The following is a 26598-nucleotide window of genomic DNA, read 5'->3' as shown; positions in this document are numbered from 1 at the left end:
CGATGTTTCAATATATGCAGTCAATAACTGACACTTTAACAAAATGAAGGACGAAAACCATATGATCATTTCAATACTTACTGAAAAAGTGTTTGATAAAATTCAACATCTCTTTTTGATAACTCCCATCAAACTGGGTATAGAAGGAACATACCTCAACATAATAAACAGCAACAAACCCACAGCTTGTATCATACTGAATGGGGAAAAAATGAAATCCTTCCCTTTAAATTCTGGAAACAAGGATGCCTACTTTCACCACTGTTATGCAATATAGTACTGGAAATGCTTGCCAGAGCAATTAGACAACAGAAAGAAATAAAAGGCATCCAAAAGGGAAAGGAGGGAGTCAAACTGTTCTTGTTTGTAGACAATATAATCTTATATTTAGAAAAAAACTGTTAAAATTGATAAATTCAGTGGAGTTGTAGGATACAAAATCAACAGTCAGTCACATTTCTATATGCTGACAGCAAATAATCTGAAAAAGAAATCAAGAAATTCCCTGCACAATAGCTGCAAATAAAATACCTAGACATTAATCAAATTAACCAAAGCAGTGAAAGATCTCTACAATGAAAACTATAAAATAATGATGCAAGAAATTGAAGAAGACACAAAGAAATGGAAAGATTATCCATGTTCATGTATTGGAAGAATCAATATTGTTAAAATGTCTAAACCACCTCCAAGCAATCTGCAGATTCAGTACAACCCCTCTCAAAATACCAATGACATTCTTCACAGAAATAGAAAAAAAAAAAAATTCTAAAATTTATCTTGAACCACACGTGACCCTGAATAGCTAGAGCAATCCAGAGCAAAAAGAACAAAGCTGGAGACATTATACTGCAAAGTTATAGTAACCAAAACAACATGGTACTGGCTTAAAAACAGACACAGAGACCAACGGAACATAATAGAGAATCCAGAAATAAATCCACATAGTTACAGTCAACTTATTTTTTATAAAGATGCCAAGAACATATATTAGGGAAAGAACAGCCCCTTCAGTAAATGGTCCTGGGACAACTAGATATCCATATTTGAGGGTATGAAACTAAATGCCTGTCTCACCATTTTAAAAAATCAAATCAAAATGGATTAAAGACTTAAATGTTAGATCTGTAACTATTAAACTACTGGAAGTAAACAGTGGGGAAACATTCCAGTACATTGATTTGGGCAAAGATAAGTAAAACATCAAAAGCACAGGCAACTAAAGCAAAAATGTATAAATGGTATCACATCAAGCTTAAAATGCTTCTGCACAGCAAAGGAAACAATCAACAAAATGAAAAGACAATCCACGGAAGAGGAGAAAATATTTGCAAACTACCCATCTGACAAGATATTAATAGCCAGAGTATATAAGAAGCTCAAACAACTCAGTAAGAGAAAAAATAATAATAATAATCCCATTTGATAGTGGGCAAATGCAATATACCCATGTAACAAACCTGCACATATACCCCCGTATCTAAACAAAAGTTGAATTTAAAAAAAAATAAAATATAACTATAACAATGTTTAATGGGCAAATGATCTCAACAAACATTTCTAAAAAGAAAACATACAAATGGCCAACAGGTATATGAAAAAATGCTCAACATCACTACATTAGAGAAATGTAAATCAAAACTACAATGAGATATTATCTCCAATTAAAATGGCTTTTACCAAAAAAACAAAAAACAAAAAACAGGCAATAATGGATGCTGGTAAGGATGCAGAGAAAGGGAAACCCTCATACATTGTTGGTGGAAACATAAATTAGTACAGCCACTATGAAGGACATACAGTATGGAAATTGCTCAAAAAGATAAAAATAGAGCTACCATGTGATCCAGCAGTTCTACTGCTGGTTATAGGTCCAAAAGAAAAGATATCAGTATATATAAGAGATATTTGCCCTCTCATGTTTATTGCAGTGCTATTCAGAAAAGCCAAGATACAGAATCAACCTAAGTGTCCGTCAATGGATAAATGGATGAAGAAAATGTGTGTATATATATAAATATATATAGATATAGATATATAATGGAATATTATACAGCCCTAAAAAGAATGAAATCCTGTTATTTGCAACAACATGGATAGAACTGGAGGGCACTGTATTAAAGGTAATAAGCCAGGCACAAAAAAACCCAATGTCACATTTTGTCACTTGTGGGAGCTAAAAAATTTGACCTCTTGGAGATAGAGAGTGGAATGGTGGTTATTAGAGGGAAAGAAGGGGAATAGGGACGGTATTAATAGGAGAGGAAGAGTGCATGATAATGGATACAAAAATACTGTTAGAAGGAATAAGTTCTAGTCTTCAGTAGCACAATAGGGCAACTATTGTTAACAATAATGTATATTTTAAAATAACCAAAAGAATGGAATTGAAATGTTCCTACCACAGCAAAAATCATAAATACTTGAGGTGATGGATATCTCAGTTACTCTGATTTGATCATTATACATTGTATCCTTGTATCAAAATGTCACATGTACCCCATAAATGTGTATTATAACTATTATGTATTCATAAAACTAGAAACAAAAAAGTTAATAAAAACAAAGTAAAAAATATTAACTACTTAAAAAATTTAGTTAGAAGAGTGACATTACTCTAATTTTTTTTTTAAAGAGATGGGGTGTCATTTTGTTGCCCAGGCTGGCCTCAAGCAATCCTCCCACCTTGGCCTCCCAAAGTGCTAGTATTACAGGCACATGCCACCGTGTCCGTCCTGCTCTACATTTTAATAATCTTTCTCACCACAATAGTAATAGGAGAAGCTAGATTCTCCTGTCTGCTTAATACTGTCAATCACTAGTTATATGTTTTTTTTTTTTTTTGGTGGAAATATATGACCTCATACAGATACAAAATTAGAAAAATGAAGAGAATCTTAGTAACCTTTTCAGATAGTTTTGGCTATACTTTAATATTACATTAAAACTTTAAAGTGGGCCGGGCGTGGTATCTCACGTCTGTAATCCCAGCACTTTGGGAGGCCAAGGCGGACAGATCACTTGAGATAAGGAGTTTGAGACCAGTCTGGCCAGCATGGTGAAACCCCATCTCTACTGAAAATACAAAAATTAGCCAGGCGTGGTCGTGCTTGGCTGTACTCCCAGCTACTCAGGAGGCTGAGGCGTGAGAATCACTTGAACCCGGGAGGCAGAGGTTGCACTGAGCTGAGACTGTGCCATTACACTCCAGCCTCCAGTGGATTTACACTCCAGTGACAGAGTAAAACTCCATTAAGAAAAAAACACCTTAAAAGTGGTATTTTGTTTAAGGTTAGTTGTAGTGTAGAATCTTGCAGTGTGGAATCTGAAATCTTACAGTAAACATTTTGTCCTCCATATACTGTGAGAAAGCAGGAAATAAGAAAAAGTAATGGGGAAAAGGGCATAGCACCTCAGTATTGTCATAAGCTAGGTGCAGTGGCTCACACCTGTAAGCCCAACAACTCAGGAGGCTGAGGCAGAAGGATCACTTGAGCTCAGTAGTTTGAGATCAGCCTGGGAAAGACCTCATCTCTCTTTTTTTTTTTTTTTTTTTTTTGTGAGACAGAGCCTTGCTTTGTCGCCCAGGCTGGAGTGCGGTGGCGCGTGCTCAGTGCAGCCTTCACCTCCCAGGTTCAAGCGAATCTTCTGCCTCAACCTCCAGAGTAGCTGGGATTACAGGCACGCGCCACCACACCCAACTAATTTTTGTATTTTTAGTAGAGACAGGATTTCACCGTGCTGGTCAGACTGGTCTTGAACTCCTTACCTTGTGGTCCACCTGCCTCAGCCTCCCAAAGTGCTGAGATTACAAGTGTGAGCCACCGTGCCTGGCCTAGACCTCATCTCTTAAAAAAAAAAAAAAAAAAAATTGGAGACAGAGCCTTGCTCTGTCACCCAGGCTGGAGTGTGGTGGCGCGTGCTCACTGCAACCTCCACCTCCCAGGTTCAAGCGATTCTCCTGCCTCAGCCTCCTGAGTAGCTGGGACTACAGGTGCGTGCAACCCCACCCGGCTAGTTTTTGTATTTTTAGTAGAGACAGGGTTTCACCATGTTGGCCAGACTGGTCTCAAACTCCTGACCTCAGGTGATCTGCCCATCTCAGCCTCCCAGAGTGCTAGGATTACAGGCGTGAGCCACTGCACCCGGCCATCATCTCTAAAAAAACTTTAAAAACAGCTAAGCCTGGTAGTACCCACCTATATTTTCAGCTATTCAGGAGGCTGATGTGGGAGGATTGCTTAAACCAGGTAGTTGGTGGCTATAGTGAGCCTTGATCACACCACTGTACTCCAGCCTGGGAAACAGAATGAGACCCCAACTCTAAAAAATATATGCATATATTATTATGAAAATAGTTTTGATCTCAGTGGCTCCCGAAAGGGTCTCACAGACCCTCAGCCATCCCCAGAATGCACTTTGAGATCTACTGGCCACAAGAAAGTTTTTATTCTCTTTATATCCAGTTCTTGATGCCCTCTAACCAAAAGCAGTTTTTTCTAAAATCAGGGCCATGGCAAAGATGCCTACTTTCACCACTTCTATTCAGCACAGTAACGGAAGTTCTGTTCAGAGCAATTAAGCAAGAAAAATAAATAAAAGACATCTAAATTAGAAGGGAAGAAGTAAAGCAGTATCTGTTTGCAGATGATATGATCTTATAGTAGAAAACCCTAAAGATTCCACAAAAAATCCCAATTAATAAATGCAGCAAAGTTGCAGAATACAAAATCAACTCACAAAAATCAGTTGTATTTTTATACACTAACAGTGAAAAATCTGAAAAGGAAATTAAGAAAACTATGATAGTATCAAAAGTATTTATAATATCAAAAATAATAAAATGCTTTGGAATAAATGTAACAAAGGAAATGATGTGCTTATACACTAAAAACTACAAAATGTTGCTGAAAGACATGTAAAAAGACATAAATAGACACACACTCTGTTCATGGATTGGAAGACTTATTATTGTTATGATCTCAATACTGCCCACAGCAGTCTACAAATTCAATGCAATCCCTATCAAAATCCCAGTGGAATAGAATAGAGAGCCCAAAAATAAACCCTTGCATACATGTTCAAAGTATTTTTTGACAAGATGTCAAGACCATTCAATTGGAAGTGGATAGCCAGGTGCAATGGCTCATGCCTGTAATCCCAGCATTTTCAGAGGCCGAGGCAGGTGGATCACTTGAGGTCAGGAGTTCAAGACTAGCCTGGCCAACATGGTGAAACCCTGTCTCTACTAAAAATACAAAAAATTAGCTGGACATGATGGCATGTACCTGTAATCACAGGTACTTGGGAGCCTGAGGCAAGAGAATTGCTTGAACCTGGGAGGCAGAAGTTACAGTGAGCCAGGATCACTCCACTGCACTCTAGCCTGGGCAGCAGAGTGAGACACCATCTCAAAAAAAAAAGAAAGTGAATGATCTTTCAGCAAATGGTGCTGGGTAACTGGATATTCACATTTTAAAGAACTTACCTAACTAACATAATATATGAAAATTAACTCAAAATGGATCAAACACCTAAATGTAAGATAAGGCCTAAAACTATAAAAGTCTTAGAAGGAAACTTAGGGCAGAAGCTTCACAACACTGGATTTGGCAGTGATTTCTGGGATGTGATACCAGAAGCACAGGCCATGAAAGAAAACATGGACAAATTGCCCTTCATGGAAATGTTAACATTGTGTGCATCAAAAGACAATAACAAGAGTGAAAAAGGTAACTCATAGAATAAGAGAAAATACTTCCTAATGATATATCTGATAAAGAATAGCCAGAATATATAGAGAACTCAGGAAATGAGTCTTAAATGTAAGACCTGAAGCGATAAAAATCCTAGAAGAAAACGTAGGAAAAACTCTTCTACACATTGGCCTAGACAAAGATTTATGACTAATATCTCAAAAGCAAATGCAACAAAAACAAAAATAGACAAATGGGACTTAACTGAACTAAAAAGCTCCTGCACAGCAAAAGAAATAATCAACAGAGTAAACAAACAATCTGCAGTATTTTTAAACTATGTATCTGACAAAGAACTAAATATCCAGAATCTACAAGGAACTCAAAGAACTCAACAAGTAAAAAACAAATAACCCCATTAAAAACAGGCAAAGGTCATGAGTGAACATTTCTCAAAAGAAGACATCTCAAGGGGTTGCCAACAAACATGAAAAAAATGTTCAACATTACTAATTACCAGAGAAGTGCAGTTTTGGGCCACAATGAGATACCATCTCACACCAGGCAGAATGGCTATTATTAAAAAGTCAAAAAACAACAGATTTTGGCAAGGATGTGGCAAAAAGGGAGTGTTTATACACTGTTTGTTGGAATGTAAATTAGTATAACCTGTATGAAAACAGTATGGTGATTTCTCAAAGAGCTAAAAATAGAACTATGATTTAATTCAGCAGTCTCACTTCTGGGTATCTGCCCCAGGAAAAGAAATCATTATCTAAAAAGTATGCCTGCATTTGTATATTTATCACAGCACTACACACCATGTGATACTATCCAGCCATAAAAAGAATGAAATCATGTGTCTTGCAGCAACATGAATGGAACTGGGGGCCATTATCCTAAGTGAAATAATTCAGAAATAGAAAGTCAGATACCACATGTTCTCATTTATAAATGGGAGCTAAACATGGACATACAGAGTGGAATAATAGACATTAGAGATTTCAAAAGATGGGATGGTAAGAGGGATGTGAGGGATGAGAAATGACCTACTGGGTACAATGTATACTATTCAGGCAATGGGTACACTAAAGTCCACACTTCACCACTATGTAGTATATCCATGTAACTACCATTTGTACCCCCAAGTCTATTTTTAAAAAAAAAAATTAAGGTACACTGAAACAAAACAAGCTTTTTTATAAAACAGAAAATTAAAGTATAATGTGTTATAATTTAAATATGAGTAGAAAACACATCAGAATATCTGAGTCTTTTATATTTTGGCAATTAACTCATATTACCAAAATACCTCCTAAGTAAAGGATGGTATAAACATGAGTCAGCAAATTTTTTCTGTAAAGAGTCAGATAGTAAATATTTTTAGGCCTTGTGGGACAGATGGTCTCTATCACAACTTCCGAACTCTACAGTTACAGTGTGAAAGTAGCCATTAGAATGGATGTGGCTATGTTCCAGTAAAAGTTTATTTACAAAAAGAGGTAGAACTCCGTAGTTTGTCAACCCCTGTATAAAGGAAACAGTTTTGCTGGCTTTCATTTGCATTCGGTTGCTTGACCCTTCAGCCAGCTTAGAAAGCTTTTTATTTTGTGAACACTGAAAAATATAAGGCAACAACTCTAAAATTTTTGCCTGGCAATTGAAAACTTGAACTGAAAGCCCTTTTTAAAATTCTTGATAAAATTATTTTACTTGTTTAGACTAAACTTTGGGGGAGATCAACTTCCTAGACAGAGAATTTCATAGACAAATATATTCTCTTTATTTAGACAATGACTGTTTGCCAAGTAAAATTATCTAATGGCTTACTGATACATGGGCCACAGTGCCACTCTGAAAATGAAGCCAAGGAGAAAGCTGCACTTTTTGCTTTACAACAATTGGTAAGAACTGTCCATGACTTCTCTATTAAATGTTTTATTAGTCTCTGTAGAAAGCTTGTATTGCACTGTCTTGTAACTTTTAAATACTTCCACAGGGCTCCTTAGGCGTGAATTTCCCTTTGCCTTCACCAGTATTTGCAAATTATCCTTCAGCTGTACCACCTGGAACCATTCCTCCAGTCTTTCCCCCACCTACTGGTAAGATATTTTTCATTTATAAGTATTTGTCATTGTTATTTTTACTAAACTCTTTTAAGAAGCGTCTCTTTTAAGAAATAAAAAATGTACTCAAGTATCTAGGAATGTTAAGAAATTGTGAGAAAGCCCAAAGCCACAGCCTGCAGATTCATCTAGAAATGCCATTCTTCTCCTATAGCCTCTAGTATGGCTAGAGTAGTAAGAAAAGGTTGAGTGGGTAGGCTCTTATTCTCCAATAGCTCCTAACAGATGAATTTTGGGTTTAAGTTAGATATCAAAAGGTAAAAAAAAAAAATCATGTAATTTCTTCAGGACTGTGTTTTCTTGTTTGTAGTAGACTATGTCCAAAATTTTGTTGAGACTAACATTTTATAATTCTAAATCTTAAGTTCTGAGATTTTCTAAATCACTCAGCTTTTTTTCCTAATAGCAGTTGGCTTCCCTGTGTCTTAATTATTATTGTCTTAAAGCCAATAATTTATTTAAGTTTAGAAAATCACTTTTCTGCATCTGCTGCCAGGTAATATTCCAGGAATTCTAAATATCTAATGCTTACAGTAAGCATTAGAAAGGTGAATAATACTGATTAAATTTATGACATGCAGTTATCTCTTCTCCTCGTTAAACTGAATAATAAAGGATTTCAAAAGTGTAAATCTACGAGGACAAAGAGATAGGAGAAGAAATATCAGCAGATTAGAGATTTGAAAAGAGGTGTGTTGAGAAAAACAACTGAAGAAGAAACCATTTTAGCAGAGCAAGGTTAAAAGCTACAAGCTAAAGTGCCCGTAGAAGAGATTACAAATGAGCATGATAAGTAGATTGTCCCTCACCGTTCCCAAGAGGTTCAGAACTTGGAAGCATCAGAAACTGTTAGAGAAGATAAAGAGGAGGCATGTGCTAAAAAGAGGGATTAGTTGAAAGTCTATGTGTGGAGTGGTGAGACTACCCCCCTCATCCCTCCGCAACGCAGCCAGACCTCTGCAAGCAAAAAACTGGAGGTATGTTTTCTAGAGGAGCTCTCTAGATATGGGAATACCAGGCAGAGAAGAGAATGGAATGTGAGACTGAAAACACAGAGATTAAGGAAAAGTTCCCTTTTCCTCATCCTATTCTCAGATTGTAGCCAGTCATATCCTTCTCCCCAGATAGGAAATTGGAAGATGAAAAAAGAATAATTAGAGAACAAGTAAAATTGTTAAGTAAAATTTTAAAATTTAGTAGATAAAGTCCTAGCAAAGCTAAGGAAGATAAAAGTTGTAAAATAAGAAAGAACAGAGATTTAGTGCACAGATCCAGCTTATTGGATCCAACATTATTGGAGTTCCAGAAAAAGAAATCAGAGATAAAGGAAGGGGGGTAAGTGTCAAACAAATAAGAAACTTTTCTAAAACAAAATGATATGCATCTCTAAAAGAGCCCCCAAATGTTGAGCACAATTAATAAAGACACAGATTATCTTCAGATTCTGAATACTAGTGATAAAAATGGTCCTAAGAGATTCAGAGAAGAGAAGAAATACAGTACATATAAAAGAACAAGAATTAGAATGGTACTGCACCATTGAACAGTGCCTAGAAGCCAGAAAGCATTGAATACCTCAAAACCCTGAGGCAGAATGAGTTTCGTCCTGATTTCTCTGTATAACCAAACTGTGAATCCAGTATAAAGGAGACAAAAAGATATTTTCAGATATGCAAATGTATTTCTTATGTACCTTTTTTTTTTTTTTTTTTTTTTGAAGTGGCAAGGTCTCACTATATTGCCCAGGCTGATCTCAAAGTCCTGGGCTCAAGCAATCCTCCCACTTCAGCCTTCGAAAATTGCCAAGATTACAAGCATGAGCCATCATGCCTTGCCTACCCTTTTTTAAGAAGCTACTGAATTATATGCTCCAACAAAACAAAGCAGTAGTTTAAAAAAGAAAAGAAAATTAGGAAACCAAAATGACAAATTGCAGATCTAGTATAGTTATACAATGAATGAAAATCCCAGGATGCCAGCTGCTCAGTGGGTCTAGAAAGTGACTAGTCCCAACTGGAGAGGCAGGCAGAAGTCTTGGCAGTAAGGTTATTAATAGATGAGCAACGGGAAAACATTAAGGATGGATATAGAGAAGACTGAGCAGCTTTTATTATATTTTTCCTAAAGAATTGATATAAGCAAGACTAAGCTTTTAAAAAATAATTATTAGCCTGGGCAACATGGCGAAACAGCCTGGCAACATGATAAAACCCCATCTCTAATCTACAAAAAATGCAAAAGTAGCCAGACATGGTGGCATGCACCTATAGTCGCAGCTACTTGGGAGGATCACTTGAGCCTGGGAGGTCAAGGCTGCGGTGAGCTGTGATCATGCCACTGCCCCCCCCAGCCTGGGTGACAGAATGAGACCTGTCTCAAAAAAAAAAAGATAATGACTAACTCAAGTAAAAACAAAAGGTTTTACAAGAAAGTACATAATGGATCTGTTCTTACAAGAAAAGAAACATAATCAGAGTACCCAGCTTGGCTCTGCAGTGATAATATTTACATAGCCACATACCACAAATAGATAACACTGCTTATATATTTAAACAAATGATGTAATGTACTTACATTGGGAGTACAGGGTAAGTAGTGAGGGGTAATGCAAAAAAACTGAATTTTGTTCTCTCTAAATAGGAAATCAGTAGACCTAAAAATGCCTAAAATTAATAAATTATTAACAAGTAGCATAAGCAAGTTATTGAACAGTGTGGAAATAAATATCTAAAACAGTTAAACCTGGAGTAGAACAGATGTCTGCTGTTTTCTGTTGAAAATCTTTTTTAGGCCAGGCGCAGTGGCTCACGCCTGTAATTCCAGCACTTTGGGAGGCCGAGGTAGGTGGATTACTTGAGGTCAGGAGTTCAAGACCAGCCTGACCAACATGGTGAAACCGTCTCTACTAAAAATATAAAAATTTGAAAATTAGTTGGGTATGGTGGCACACACCTGTAGTCCCAGCTACTCAGGAGGCTGAGGCAGGAGAATCGCTTGAACCCAGGAGGCAGAGGTTGCAGTGAGCTGAGATTGTGCCACTATACTCCAGCCTGGGTTACAGAGCTAGATTCCATCTCAAAAAAAAAAGAAGAAGAAAATCTTTTTTAGTACAATGTATATGTAGTATTTTGATTTTTTTTTTTAATGTAATTTGTCTAAGGTCATAAGTTACTATCTAGCAGAACTGGCATTCAAAATCCAAGTCTGAGCCAGGCGTGGTGGCTCATGTCTGTATTTCTAGCACTTTGGAAGGCCTGTCTCAAGAAAACCCCCAAAGGCCCAAACCAAAACAAAAGAAAACATTTTTTATACAGTCAAAGGAATGCCAATTCAGTACAGTAACAAAAGCATGGGCTTTGAAAACAGATAGCTGGTGTGGTGGCTCAAACCTGTAATCCCAGCACTTTGAGAGGCTGAGGTGGGAGGATCACTAGAGCCATGAGTTCAAGACCAGCCTGGGCAACATAGGGAGACCTTGTCACTACAGAAAATAGAAAAAATTAGCTGAGTGTGGTGCCATGCACCTGTACTTCCCAGCTATTCAGGAGGCTGAGGCAGGAGAATTGGTTGAGCCTGTGATGTGGAGGCTGCAGTGAGCCAAGATTATGCCATTGCACTCTAGCCTAGGTCTAAAAAAAAAACAAAAAACAGATGATGACAGACTTGAATTTTTGTTTTGAGACAGAGTGCCACTCCTGTCACCCAGGCTGGAGTGCAGTGGCATGATCAGGGCTCACAGAAGCCTCGACCTCCTTGGGCTCAGTTGATCCTCCTGCCTCTGCCTCCCAAGTGGCTGGGACTATGGCACGCACCACCACATCTGGCTAATTTTCATGTCTTTTTGTAGAGACAGGGTTTCACCATGTTATTTAGGCTCGTCTCAAACTCTGGGCTCAAGAGATCCGCCAGCCTCGGCCTCCCAAAGTGCCAGATTACAGGCCTGAGCCACTGTGCCTGGCCAACAACGTTTTAGTCATAAAGTTTTCATGACATAATGGATCCGATATTTTTGTATAGCTCAATATAATAGTATCCTCATAACTTATAAAATCTAATTTGACTGCTGCTTCTTCACATTCAAAAATGAATACAGTAGCTATATATATATTAATTTTGAGTAATTAGTATGTGTAGGGTACCTAAAAGTTTGCACACAAACTTCTCTAAAACAGAATTGTCTTATGATCATATATATTTTAAGAGGAATGATTATTTTCCCCATTTACTATTGATATTTTAACCTTTTTCATGTTGATTAGTTTATTCATACCTACTAATAATTTTAAGGTTATAATTGGAATGCTTTTGGTCCTATAAAGGTGTTCTCCAAATATTCCAGTTAAAATATGTAAATACATAAATGCCAAGATATTTGAAGGTTAATCAGCAGAGAACAACTTAAGCATTAGATTAACATTTTAAAGTTATTTTGTAAATTTCTATTTTATGTTATAAAAAAATTTATCATATAAAATGTCCCAGTTGAGGAATATGTATTTCATATTTATAACAGTGATCTATTGGGGAAATTACGGAGTTGACCATTGTATAAGATTAGCGTAGCATCTTTTAAATAGACCTTCTTAGCATTATGCCTCCCACCAAAGTTGCTCGTAGATAGTTTCAAGACCTAATTTTCTACTTTTGTTTTCTTTTTTGAGACAAGTTCTCACTCTGTCAGCCAAGTTAAAGTGCAATGACCTGATTGATGTTGGTTCACTGCAACCTCCGCCTCCCAGGCTCAAGCGATCCTCACACATTAGCCTCCCGAGTAGCTGGGACCACAGCCACGTGCCATGCCTGGCATCCCAAAGTGCTGGCATTACAGGCATGAGCCACTGCTCATGTTTTAAAAAAAAAAAAAAAAAAAATTTAAAAAAATTATTTTTTAACATTTATTTTTACATAATTTTCTGACTCTTATTAGTGTTTTTCATATTAAAAGTTTTCTTCCTCTTAGAATTTGTGTATGTGTATTTCATAACACTGAAGTATGTTATGATTCTTCTCTCCTAATCCAAAAATGTCTTAAATAGCTGAACTTTAATTAAGCTATACTATTTTACGGGTCTGGCTGCTTTTTATCTCTATGAAAAGAATATTTGAACATAGTGCATATCTTCAGTGGCAGTGTGCTGGTACCTTGTCACTGTTTAATGTAGTTTTGAAATGCTGCACTGGTACAGGCTGTCTCCATAAGAATCGCCTATGGAGCTTAATACAAACTCCAGGGCACCTCAGAGTCTGGCTTACTAGATCTGAGGCCCTGCCCAGGAATCTGTATTTCACAAGCTCCTCAAGTGATTCAGATATGCAAATTAGATTTGGAACCCATTGGTTCAATACATTTTTAATAAGAAACAAACCATAAGTGAAAAAAGGCCTTGACTTCCAATTATTAAAATAGAAAAAAGAAAGATTCTACCTGTCATATGAAGGTGATGAGATTTCAGGACTTGAGCTTTTTTGGTTTTTTTGTAGGCTGGGATCACTATGGAAGCAACTATGCATTGGGGGCAGGTGAGATCCTTAAGATTTCTCTCTTTGTGCCCAAGCTTTTCTCTCACAAGGGACAATTTCATGACCCTTTTATTATTTTTATAAATATAATTGCAAATATTCTTAAAACTTGTATCAGCATATGATATTAGTAGTAGTATTCTCCTTTTCAGGCCAGTCTAATGATAAATTCATTTCTGTAGATAGTCCACACAGTCCTAGGAAGGGATCCTGAGGTTGAATGTTGTAAGGAAGAGTAATTATAGGTGAAGTAAGCGTAGGCCTTTTGTCAAAGGCAAAAAAAAAAAAAAAAAAAAAAAAAAAAAAAGCCCAAACAGGCTAGCAGAAGGAGGTCTCAAATTTCAGAGCTTTGATGATACCATTTTACTAAAAGAAAAATTTTCCTTGGTTTTTAACAGCTAATATGATGCCTTCATCATCTCATCTCTTTGGCTCAATGCCATGGGGACCATCAGTGCCAGTTCCTGGGAAGCCCTTCCATCATACTTTATATTCTGGGACCATGCCCATGGCTGGGGGAATGCCAGGGGGTGTGCATAATCAGTTTATACCTCTGCAGGTGAGAAAAATAATATTTTTAAGATAATTATTTGTTTAATGCTGAAAGACTATTGATAAAGATTTTTTTATTCAGTTTACTTATTCAGTGCCAACTAGAAGTTCTGTATAGTGTGGGTAGTAAGAAGGCAGTGATTGACAAGTCTGACCTGTCCCTGCTCTCTGAGTTTGTGTTCTAATAAATAATTGTACCAAGTAATATGCTATTCTAATACAGAGTGATTAAAGTCTGAAATATAAATAAAATCACAAACATTTTAAAAATATTTAACCTGTGGAGAATTGTATTTTTTTTTATTATTATTATTATTCATTTTTTTGGAGAAGGATCTCACTCTGTAGCCCAGGCTGGAACGCAGCCCACACACAATCTCGGCTCCCTGCAGCCTTGACTTCCTGGGCTCAAGTGATCCTCCCACCTTAGACTCCTGAGTACCTGAGGCTGCAGGCATGTGCCAGCATGCCTGTCTCGTTTTTGTAATTTTTTTTGTAGAGATGGAGTTTTGCCATGGTCTCAAACCCCAGATCTCAAGCGATCCACCTGCCTCAGCCTCCCAAAGTGCTGATATTACAGTTGTGAGCCACTGCACCCAGCCCAAGAATTTTAAATATTTTGTTTGTAACTAAGTTCTTTGAATTACTAAAGTCTTACTTGGAAATTATAAGTGGAAGTCACAGGCCAGCTGTGATGGACAAATATTAGCAGCATGCATGGTTTATGGTAATTTCCAATTTTTTTTTGCCTACATTATTAATTAGTGGTGCTTTTATTCCTAACAGGTTACTAAAAAAAGGGTTGCAAACAAAAAGAACTTTGAGAATAAGGAAGCCCAGAGTTCTCAAGCCACTCCAGTTCAGACTAGCCAGCCAGATTCTTCCAACATTATCCAAGTAAGTCCGCAGGAGAGCTCATCAGCTTCTTTGAAGTCCTCTCAGATTGCTCAACCTGCATCTTCTTTTCAAGTTGAAACGGCCTCTCAAGGCCGTAGTATATCTCACCATAAGTCAACACCAAGCTCTTCTTCAAGAAGAAAATCAAGAAAACTGGCTGTCAATTTTGGTGTTTCTAAACCTTCTGAGTAAATTTGGCTGTTGGAATTAATTTCTTCTCTTTCCATCTACCTTTTTATAAATCCATATCTATATCTCATAAAAATTAGAATTTACTATTTTAAAAAAAGATGTGTAAATTGAAATTTTTTCATTTTTAATTTATCAGGCACTTTTCATGCTATTTAAAAGACTGTGTATCAAATTGTGCACTTTAAGTATGTGCAGTTTGTTGTATGTCAGTTATACCTCAATAAATCTGTAATAAAAAACTAAATTAAACCTTGCATTAAAATAACATCACAGTATCAGTGGACTAAACATTAAAATGTACCACTCTAATCATTGGCCTCATCATTGAAGCATCCAGAACTATGAATTAGACATCAGTTAGCAATAATAAGCATTTGTTACACTATCATTGAGGAATAATGACATGGAGCATGAAATTTGGCCCCCAGTATAACTTACTGAATGTGGATTTTATTTCCCTTGTTAATGATGTGAGAAAATTGTCAGGAGAATGGCTCTTATTTATATGTATTTTAACTTACGCTTTGTTGTCTCTGAGGGACCCTTAGACCTGCTGCGAAAGGATCACATTTGTTGTGGTGCTGCCAGTTTTGCTTTATTCTAAATTTTGTACCAAAGCAACTTTAGAATAATCAGAATATTTCATCTAACTGCTTAGAACTATAAATAGCATTCTAAATTTGAGTAAATAGAATTTTTTAGATTACTCAAGAACCAGCATTAGGAATTTCTAATAAAATTGTTTCAAAATCTACAGGGTACAATGATTACAAATTAATCTTCTAACAAAATATGAAATATTAGTCATGTTAATTAATAAATTCTATTATTTTGTATGGCTTTTTATTTGCTTACCTGACATTTTATGAGAGCTTCATGGTTGGTCAGTATGTAGTGCTTCCTGGGACTGAAGAAATTCTAATTGTTAAGTTCCAAGGTGTACTACAATATAGGAGGCACAGTCATCAGTTTGTGACATACATTATTTACCGCCTATTTCATTCTAATTCTGTATTTTTAGCTTTATGCTGAACTGTTCAGTGATGCTGGGATTCTCTCTTTGCATGTCATATGTGAATGTGTGGTTCAACCTATAACTGTTGAAATTATTTTAGAATTTATGAAGATTTCTCAGCAGGGCCTATGTTTATATATATATATATATATTTATTATTTAGTTTTTGTGATATGCTTATATTTTTAAGAAAGTAAGTTATAGCATACTTTTTTAAAAGTAGGAACCACAATCTTTATACGGAGCAGCTTGTTATATCTGATTTTCATTTAGCTCGTTGGAAACTCTGCCATGACTCTTAAAGTAGTCTTATTTGTTTTTTAAAATGCTGGTATTAAACTAAATGGACTCCTTTCACTAACTGCTGATTTCAGAGTTTAAATGTTAGCAGGATATTTGTGTATTAGCAGTGCCTTCAGTATAAAAGAGAAATATTCATTATCTGTCATTTATCATAGTCATATAAGTTTCCGTGATTTTATTTTCTGTTATTGTCATAAGTTCAGATGTTTATCAGTTCCCAACATTGTTTCTTTATCTGTAGTGGGATCTTGAGTAATGAGGCTCAAGTAAATCCTCAATGTTTATCGTTATTGCCTTATAAACTCTATTTGTGTTTAAAGGAAACATCTATTATGGTAATACAAAGAAAAGTTAAATTGTAACAGTAATCTTATATTAACCTCTTCCTACTTTAAAGTGTGTAATGTTTCACCTCAGCTGTACAAACTCCAGCATTTAGAAATTGCCTCACTCATTACTCCTGTGTGACAGTTATATAAATAGCATGCAGCTCACATCTGTTTTAGAGCATAGAAACAGCAGCACCTGCCATCTTCTGAAAACTCCAAAGGGAAATTTTAGTAAACATAGTGCACTAAACCCATGTTCTATGCAGATAGGCAGTGAGTTTTATTTTCCAGCCAGGCGCAGTGGCTCACACCTGTAATCCCAGCACTTTGGGAAGCTGAGGCAGGTGGATCACTTGAGGTCCAGAGTTCCAGACAAGCCTGGCCAACATGGCGAAGCCCCGTCTCTACTAAAACTACAAAAATTAGCCGGCCATGGTGGCACAGGCCTGTAGTCCCAGCTACTCGGGAGGCTGAGGCATGAGAATCACTTGAACCCAGGAGGCGGAGTCTGCAGTGAATCGAGATTGCACCACTGCACTCCAGCCTGGGCAGCAGAGCAAGACTGTGTCTCAAAAAAACAACAAAAAAAAAGTTATATTATCCTTCCTTTTTTTTTTTTTTTTTTTTTAACATGATTATTCTAAAGGCCAAAACTGAGAAGAGATTAAGATAGGAGAGAGCTTCATAATGGCTGGGTAGTGGTCAGGCATTCTCTTTTCTTTTTCCCCTGTAGACCCATTCCAAATGTGGGCCTGAGGTCAATGGGAGATGTGCCCTCCCTATGGAGGATGTAAGAGGCAGAGGCCATTTCTGCCCCGTGATGAGGAAACAATCTGTTGATAGGCCTGGAATCTAGAGTATATCTGAAAAGCATTGGACTTCAATAAATTTAAAACCTTCTCTTTGAGGTGGCGTGGACTAAGACCACCCCCAAAGTTTAAAAATATGCTCATTCAACTTGAATCTTGTGAGGACTTTTTGTGAAAATGGTGGACTGTTTAGGGCACACAGGACAGATTCCCCAAATTGCTTTATGTTTCCACATAACTAGAGCACTTCAGTCTATTTAAGGCTTTGTCTCCTAACTGAAACATTATTTCTAAATATTTCTATTCGATAAGTTTTTTCTTTTTTGAGCAACTTACGTGAATTTTGAAGATTGCTCCTTCCAGTCTCGTTCCTTTTCACATTTTCCTGCATTATCTAATAATTACCTCAGTGTTAGAATTTGACTGAATGTATTAATTGATTTACACATCATGTAGACTAAAGTCTTAAACATCTAAGACTCAGTTGCACAAAAAAATTAAAGTCACCTCTACTGAACCTTGGTTTCAATTTAAGATTTTCCTTGCTTTTCAAAGGGGTAACTAATAAAGATTGAAGGGTTTTTTTCCCAATTGGTCGCAGGAATGAAGAACTATTGATGCAAGCTTTTCATTGTTTCTTTTCTATGATCAGGTATCTGCTTTCATTTTAGACTGCTACTTCCAAACTAAGCTAGAATCTTGGTTTTAATGAGAGGAGGCAGAGAGAGGGAGGCAAATGGAAGAAGAGAAACAGTTAAATAAAGACATACCCAGTCACTGCATTTTTGGACTATACTATATCTTTCTAGCTCAAGGAGACAGATAAACTGTAGGGTCATTTTTACTCACTTTTTATGTATCAGTTTTTGTGTTAGTCATAACTGTTCATAGTGGTTGTCTAATTTTTACTTTATTATATGAGAACTGTGCAGATCTTCACTGAAGTTATTTCTGTCACACTTCTTCCCATTATTTAGAGCAGGGTTTTTTAAAGCAACCGTACAATTTCTCAGCCTTATGAGCTTGCTGTATTTCTTAGTATCATATTGCTTCCAAATTTTGTTTTTACTGTAAAAGACAATTTATTGTAGAGAAGTGGCTGTGAAAGTCGTTCTCTATCTTTAAAAATCAATTGCAGAGTTCATTTGTCATTTTCTAGAGATAAATTGTAGTATTCAAACTGGCAGGGCTCATTATGTACATTTTGTAAGCTCTGTCAGTGAAACCATCAGTTTTGCAGGAGCTTCCTTTCCTGGTCAAGATAAAGCTTAAAATTCCAGAAATTAATATCGTTTGGACTGACTTTATTCATATTTCCATCAAACTTCTTCATTACAGTAAGAGATAGTGTTGAACCAGCATCAGGTCTCCAGAAACATGGCAGAGCAGACAGGCCGTTAAGTTTCACAAACATCATAGATCATTTTCTTAGAGAAGAAAAACATGTCTAAAATAAGTTTTAGTAGTCCAAAATGTCAACTATCTGTAGCTGCTTTTGTGTGTGTGTCAGTGAACAAATAATAATGCCTTGCTCAATCAATGCATTCAGCCATCTCAAGTGCAATTTGTGAAGGAGACTATGGTTTCCAAAAGATACATTTTTTTACAAAGTTAAAGCTGTAAAAAGTGTTTTTTTTCCTCCAGTCGTACACCAACTGCGCTTGGTTATTTCAGCAGTTGGTATACTATTAAATTGTCCAGGCCAAATAAGTTTCTGTAGCTGTTTTAGTAATCTGAAGCCAAATTCTCATGCCGTTGCTCATTAAATAATAAGAATGAGAATTTGGTCCACAGTTGGCTTTAAGTTCTCTCTTCCTTTCTTTCCCTTACAGTTAAGGGTTTGGTGGGGGATGGGGAGATTGTTTTTGTTTTCTGGATTTTTTTTTCTTTTGGCCTCAAGTATCATACTTTCTTTTGCCTGTATCCAACTGCTTCTTTGAGTATTTTCATCTATTTTAATATGAGTAATAGATGGTGTGCTGTGTCGTCAAAGTGTTCAACATTTTGTTCATTTAAATAGTGTAATTCATACATATATAGATCATATATAGATACATATCTTAATTGATTTCTCACATAACTTTTATAAGTAACTGGAATTTTTCATTAGATCTTATACAGAGAAGTATTTTATTAAAAATTCAAAAGGGAAGACTTTTATGTGCTCATTTTGTAATTTTTGTTTTTAAATATCTTTACATTGTCTGCCAATTAAAGTGTTTTAAACTTGCATTGGAATGGACTCCGAATGTATTTTTGTGGTGTTACATTATCTGTAGATTTCTAGCATGAAGATAGCCTCACGATGCTGTGCAAAGGATTTTAAAATACGAGAGTCACTGAGTTTAAACATCTGTTCGTGTTAAATGCTCTATGGATTTTAATTAAAGACTTGAGAATGATTTTATAAGCTGTTTGTTCTTTTATTACTATGCTGATATCAAAAGTAGAAACGTTAGTCTTTTGATTTGTTTTTGAGACAGAGTCTTGCTCTGTCGCCCAGGCTGGAGATCTCAGCTCCCTGCAGCCTCCACCTCCCAGGTTCAAGCTATTCTCGTGCCTCAACCTCCTGAGTACCTGGGACTACAGGCACATGCCACCATGCCTGGGGTTATTGGGCAACAGGTGGTGTTTAGTTACATGAGTAAGTTATGTAGTGGTGATTTGTGAGATTTTGGTTCACCCATCACTTGAGCAGTATACACTGCACCATATTTGTCGTCTTTTATACCTTGCCCCCTTCCCACACTTTCCCTCTGACCCCAAAAGTGCATTGTGTCATTCTTAGGCGTTTGCATCCTCATAGCTTAGCTCCCACTTATGAGTGAGAACATACAATGTCTGGTTTTTCATTCCTGAGTTACTTCAGTTAGAATAATGGTCTTCATTATTATCCAGGTCACTGCAAATGCCATTCATTCATTCCTTTTTATAGCTGAGTAGTATTCCACCATATATATATATATATACACACACACCACAGTTTATCTACTCATTGATTGATGGGCATTCGGGTTGCTTCCACTTTGGTTTTTTGTTTGTTATTGAGATGGTGTTTTCGCTCTTATCACCCAGGCTGGAGTACAATGGCGTGATCTCACCTGACTGCAACCTCCTCCTTCCATGCGTTCAAGCAATTCTCCTGTGTCAGCTTCCCCAGTAGCTGGGATTACAGGCACATGTCACCACGCCTGGCTAATTTTTGTATTTTTAGTAGAGACGGGGTTTCACATTGTTGGCCAGGCTGGTCTTGAACTCCTGACCTCAGGTGATCCACCTGCCTCAGCCTCCCAAAGTGCTAGGATTACAGGCGTGAGCTACCACACCTGGCCCGGTTCCACATTTTTGCAGTTGCGAATTGTGATGCTATAATCGTGTGCAAGCATCTTTTTCATGTAATGACTTCCTTTTCTCTGGGTAGATACCCAATAGTGGGATTGCTGGATCAAATAGTAGTTCTACTTTTAGTTCTTTAAGGAATCTCCACAGTTTTCCATAGTGGCTGTAGTAGTTTACATTCCCACCAGCAGTGTAGAAGTATTTCCTATTCACCACATCCACGCCAACGTATATTTTTTTATCTTTTTATTTTATTTTATTTTATTTTATTTTTTTAATAGGGCCATTCTGCAGGAGTAAGGTGGTATCGCATTGTGGTTTTAAGTTACATTTCCCTGATTGTTAGTGATGTTGAGTATTTTTTCATATCTTCGTTGGCCATTTGTATATCTTCTTCTTAGAATTTTCTATTCATGTCCTTAGCCCACTTTTTGATGGGATTGTTTGTTTTTTTCTTGCTGATTGTTTGAGTTTGTTGTAGATTCTGGATATTAGTCCTTTGTCCGTTGTATAGATTGTGAAGATTTTCTCCCACTCTGTGGGTTGCCTGTTTACTCTGCTGACTTCCTTTTGCTGTGCAAAAGCTCTTTCGTTTAATTATGTCCCAGCTATTTATCTTTGTTTTTATTGCATTTTCTTTTGGGTTCTTGGTCATGAAATCCTTGCCTAAGCCAATGTCTAGAAGGTTTTTCCAATGTTATCTTCTAGAATTTTTATAGTTTCATGTCTTAGATTTAAATTCTTGATCCATCTTCAGTTGATTTTTGCATAAGGTGAGAGACGAGGATTCAGTTTCATTCTCCTACATGTGGCTTGCCAATTATCCCACCACTATTTGTTGAATACGGTGTCCTGTCACCACTTCATGTTTTATGTTTTTGTTTGCTTTATATAAGATCACTTGCAAGTATTTGGGTTTATTTCTGAGTTATCTGTTCTGTTCCATTGTTCTATGTGCCTATTTTTATACCAAGTACCATGCTGTTTTGGTGACTATGGACTTATACCATAGTTTGAAATCAGGCAATGTGATGCCTCCAGATTTGTTCTTTTTGCTTCATCTTGCTTTGGCTCTGTGGGGTCTTTTTTGGTTCCATGTGAATTTTAGGATTTTTTTTTAATTTTTTTTTTTTATTTTAGTTCTATGAAGAGCAATGGTGGTATTTTGATGGGGATTGCGCTGAATTTGTAGATTGCTTTTGGCAGTATGGTCATTTTCACAATAATGCTTCTACCCATCCATGAACATAGGATGTGTTTCCATTTGTTTGTGTCATCTATGATTTCTTTCAGCAGTGTTTTGTAGTTTTCCTTGTAGAGGTCTTTCAACTCCTTGGTTAGGTATACTCCTAAGTATTTTATTTATTTATTTATTTTTGCAGCTATTGTAAAAGGGATTGAGTTCTTCATTTGATTCGCAGCTTGGTCGCTGTTGTTGTATAGAAGAGCTACTGATTTGTGTGCATTAATTTCGTATCTGGATGCTGAATTCTTTTATCAGTTCTGGAAGCTTTCTAGAGGAGTCTTTGTGATGTTTTGTTTTTTAAGTTAAACCAAAAATAGATTTACTTGGAAAGCTTTGGGATGGCTCACAGTTTTGTTGGGGAAGGGGGAGAACCAACCTCAGAGAAAGGGCAGGCACCCAGCGAGGCAGGGAAGTATGTTACAGAACCAAGGGACAGTCAGGCTCATACACTACTTCTAGTACTGCTTCTCCTCACCTGACCTCTGCCAATGGACCCTGACATTGGGAATCATTTCTGAAATGCCTCTTTCCATGAGGAGTATCCGGCTGGCTGTCAGGGGGCTTGAGGAGGGAGCTCTTTGAGCTTCTGGCCTTCTCCCCTCCCTCCCTGAACTCTCTCCAGCTACTGTAATCTATGCTGATATTGTTTTCTAACTGACCAAGCTCTTTGGCTTCTCCAAATGACCCAGCCAGCCCTGGGCTTTCTGAACTCACTATGTCTCCAAATAACTTCTTTTTCCCCTCAGCGTTACGTCCTTTAGGGACACAACTAAAGGGGCCAACACAGACATCTCCCTCACTGGTCTTGATCATTTTGTGCCTGGCCCCAGCCTAATTTAAAGCCCTGTAAACTAAACCATGTCATGAACTCAGGGTAAAGGTGAAACCCCCTGCCATCTGCTGAGGGGGGCACCTGCTGGAGGAATGGTACAGTCCAGACCCATGATTGCCCCAGGAGAATCAGCCAGAGGCGAGCCAGTCTGCTCAAAGCCCTGGAGGCTGAGAGGTCTGGTGGCAGCCTGTCAAGGAGCCAGCTGTGCAGGGGGCTGGCCAGGCTGGATGTGGGAACCACAGTGGAGACTTACTAGTGCCGATCCCTCTCACAGCTATGCTACAAGCCCTCTTATCAGATGCATCAGATGCAAAGGGGATCTTCTGTTCTCCACAAGGGCAATGTCCTACCAACGTGGGGGTAAAACTGACCTTGGGACATTAGAGACATTACATGGCTTGCTGAAGATTATATAGATGATAATGAGCAGGGATGGAACTCCCCAGTCCTCAGTCAGCAACCAAGCACTCTAGAAAAGACCACAATGTACCAACTCCCCCAGATAGCTTTCAGGAGCCCCAGCTCCCCCGCCAGCCTCCTGCCTTAGGCCCTAACTACTTCATTAGAACCACAGTGTGTCCAAGTTTGAAGAGACCTCAGAGGTGAGTAGCCTAGCCCTCACGCACACATACACACACACACACACAAGTACACAAAGTACAGCTGGAAAATTGAGGCTTGGGAAGGGAAAGGAGAATGCCAAAGATCGGCAAGTGAGTTGATGGGTCTAGAAGCCAGATACCTGGGCTCCTCTGGCAGCCATGGTTCTGTGTACAAGCCTGGCTACATTCTTGTCCTTATCTTTTTTTTTTTTTTTTTTCCCACTATACTTTAAGTTCTAGGGTACATGTGCACAACGTGCAGGTTTGTTACATATGTATACACGTGCCATGTTGGTGTGCTGAACCCATTCACTCGTCATTTACATTAGATATATCTCCTAATGCTATCCGTCCCCACTCCCCCCATCCCACAACAGGTCCTGGTGTGTGATGTTCCCCTTCCTGTGTCCAAGTGTTCTCATTGTTCAATTCCCACCTATGAGTGAAACATGCAGTGTTTGGTTTTCTGTCCTTGCAATAGTTTGCTGAGAATGATGGTTTCCAGCTTCATCCATGTCCAAAGAAAGGACATGAACTCATCCTTTTTTATAGCTGCATAGTATTTCCATGGTGTATATGTGCCACATTTTCTTAATCCAGTCTATCATTGATGGGCATTTGGGTTGGTTCCAAGTCTTTGCTATTGTGAATAGTGCCACAATAAACATACGTGTGCATGTGTCTTTATAGCAGCATGATTTATAATCCTTTGGGTATATACCCAGTAATGGGATGGCTGGGTCAAATGGTAGTTCTAGTTCTAGATCCTTGAGGAATCGCCACACCATCTTCCACAATGGTTGAACAAGTCTACACAGTCCCACAAACAGTGTAAAAGTGTTCCTATTTCTCCACATCATCTCCAGCACCTGTTGTTTCCTGACTTTTTAATGTCGCCATTCCAACTGGTGTGAGATGGTATCTCATTGTGGCTTTGATTTGCATTTCTCTGACAGCCAGTGATGATGAACATTTTTTCATGTGTCTGCTGGCTGTATGAATGTCTTCTTTTGAGAAGTGTCTGTTCATATCCTTTGCCTACATTTTGATGGGGTTGTTTGATTTTTTCTTGTGAATTTATTTGAGTTCTTTGTAGATTCTGGATATTAGCCCTTGGTCAGATGGGTAGATTGCAAAAATTTTCTCCTATTCTGTAGGTTGCCTGTTCACTCTGATGGTAGTTTCTTTGCTGTGCAGAAGCTCTTTAGTTTAATTAGATCCCATTTGTCAGTTTTGGCTTTTGTTGCCATTGCTTTTGTTGCCATTGCTTTTGGTGTTTTAGACATGAAGTCCTTGCCCATGAAGTCCATGCCTATGTCCTGAATGGTATTGCCTAGGTTTTCTTCTAGGTTTTTTATGGTTTTAGGTCCAACATTTAAGTATTTAATCCATCTTGAATTAATTTTTGTATTAGGTGCAAGGAAGGGATCCAGTTTCTGCTTTCCACATATGGCTAGCCAGTTTTCCCAGCACCGTTTATTAAATAGGGAATCCTTTCCCCATCTCTTGTTTTTGTCAGGTTTGTCAAAGATCAGATGATTGTAGATGTGTGGTATTATTTCTGAGGGCTCTGTTCTGTTCCATTGGTCTATATCTCTGTTTTGGTACCAGTACCATGCTGTTTTGGTTACTGTAGCCTTGTAGTATAGTTTGAAGTCAGGTAGCGTGATGCTTCCAGCTTTGTTCTTTTGGCTTAGGGTTGTCTTGGCAATGTGGGCTATTTGTTGGTCCCATATGAACTTTAAAGTAGTTTTTTCCAATTCTGTGAAGAAAGTCATTGGTAGCTTAATAGGGATGGCATTGAATCTATAAATTACCTTGGGTAGTATGGCCATTTTCACGATACTGATTCTTCCTATCCATGAGCATGGAGTGTTCTTCTATTTGTTTATGTCCTCTTTTATTTCACTGAACAGTGGTTTGTAGTTCTCCTTGAAGAGGTCCTTCACATCCCTTGTAAGTTGGATTCCTACGTATTTTATTCTCTTTGAAGCTATTGTGAATGGGAGTTCACTCATGATTTGGCTCTCTGTTCATCTATTATTGGTGTATAGGAATGCTTGTGATTTTTGCACATTTATTTTGTATCCTGAGACTTTGCTGAAGTTGCTTATCAGCTTAAGGAGGTTTTGGGCTGAGACAATGGGGTTGTCTAAATATACAATCATGTCATCTGCAAACAGGGACAATTTGACTTCCTCTTTTCCTAACTGAGTACCCTTTATTTCTTTCTCTTGCCTGATTGCCCTAGCCAGAACTTCCAACACTATGTTGAATAGGAGCGGTAAGAGAGGGCCTCCCTGTCTTGTGCCAGTTTTCAAAGGGAATGCTTCCCAGTTTTTGCCCATTCAGTATGATATTGGCTGTGGGTTTGTCATAAATAGCTCTTATTATTTTGAGATACGTTCCATCAATACCAAATTTATTGAGAGTTTTTAGCATGAAGGGCTGTTGAATTTTGTCAAAGGCCTTTTCTGCATCTATTGAGATAATCATGTGGTTTTTGTCTTTGGTTCTGTTTATATGCTGGATTACGTTTATTGATTTGCATATGTTGAACCAGCCTTGCATCCCAGGGATGAAGCCCACTTGATCATGGTGGATAAGCTTTTTGATGCTGCTGGATTCAGTTTGCCAGTATTTTATTGAGGATTTTTGCATCGACGTTCATCAGGGATATTGGTCTAAAATTCTCTTTTTTTGTTGTATCTCTGTTAGGCTTTGGTATCAGGATGATGTTGGCCTGGTAAAATGAGTTAGGGAGGATTCCTTCTTTTTCTATTGATTGGAATAGTTTCGGAAGGAATGGTAACAACTCCTCCTTGTACCTCTGGTAGAATTCAGCTGTGAATCCGTCTGGTCCTGGACTTTTTTTGGTTGATAGGCTATCAATTATTGCCTCAATTTCAGAGCCTGCTCTTGGTCTATTCAGGGATTCAACTTCTTCCTGGTTTAGTCTTGGGAGAGTGTAAGTGTCCAGGAAATTATCCTTTTCTTCTAGGTTTTCTAGTTTATTTGCATGGAGGTGTTTATAGTATTCTCTGATGGTAGTTTGTATTTCTGTGGGGTCGGTGGTGATATCCCTGTATCATTTTTTATTGCGTCTATTTGATTCTTCTCTCTTTTCTTCTTTGTTAGTT

The 26598-nt window shown here is 37.6% G+C and overlaps 1 protein-coding gene across 5 annotated transcripts in view; it reads left to right on the top strand.

Moving 5' to 3' along the window:
- Positions 1-19849, top strand: part of XRN1 (5'-3' exoribonuclease 1) — a 141643-nt gene extending 121794 nt beyond the window's left edge. Inside the window, exons 38-42 of one of the 5 annotated variants that reach the window (XM_023215344.3) lie at positions 7487-7600; positions 7696-7798; positions 13304-13342; positions 13741-13901; positions 14681-19849. In XM_023215344.3, the coding sequence (XP_023071112.1) occupies positions 7487-7600; positions 7696-7798; positions 13304-13342; positions 13741-13901; positions 14681-14983 (720 nt within the window). In that variant the 3' untranslated portion in view covers positions 14984-19849. The remainder of the gene's footprint in view (positions 1-7486; positions 7601-7695; positions 7799-13303; positions 13343-13740; positions 13902-14680) is intronic. The other 4 variants (XM_023215345.2, XM_023215347.2, XM_023215346.2 and 1 more) reach the window with 4 other exon arrangements.
- Positions 19850-26598: the final 6749 nt, after the last annotated feature.

Source organism: Piliocolobus tephrosceles, chromosome 2, assembly GCF_002776525.5.
Source record: "Piliocolobus tephrosceles isolate RC106 chromosome 2, ASM277652v3, whole genome shotgun sequence".
Classification (NCBI taxonomy): Eukaryota; Metazoa; Chordata; class Mammalia; order Primates; family Cercopithecidae; genus Piliocolobus; species Piliocolobus tephrosceles.
This window is presented reverse-complemented; position numbering and strand designations above follow the sequence as displayed.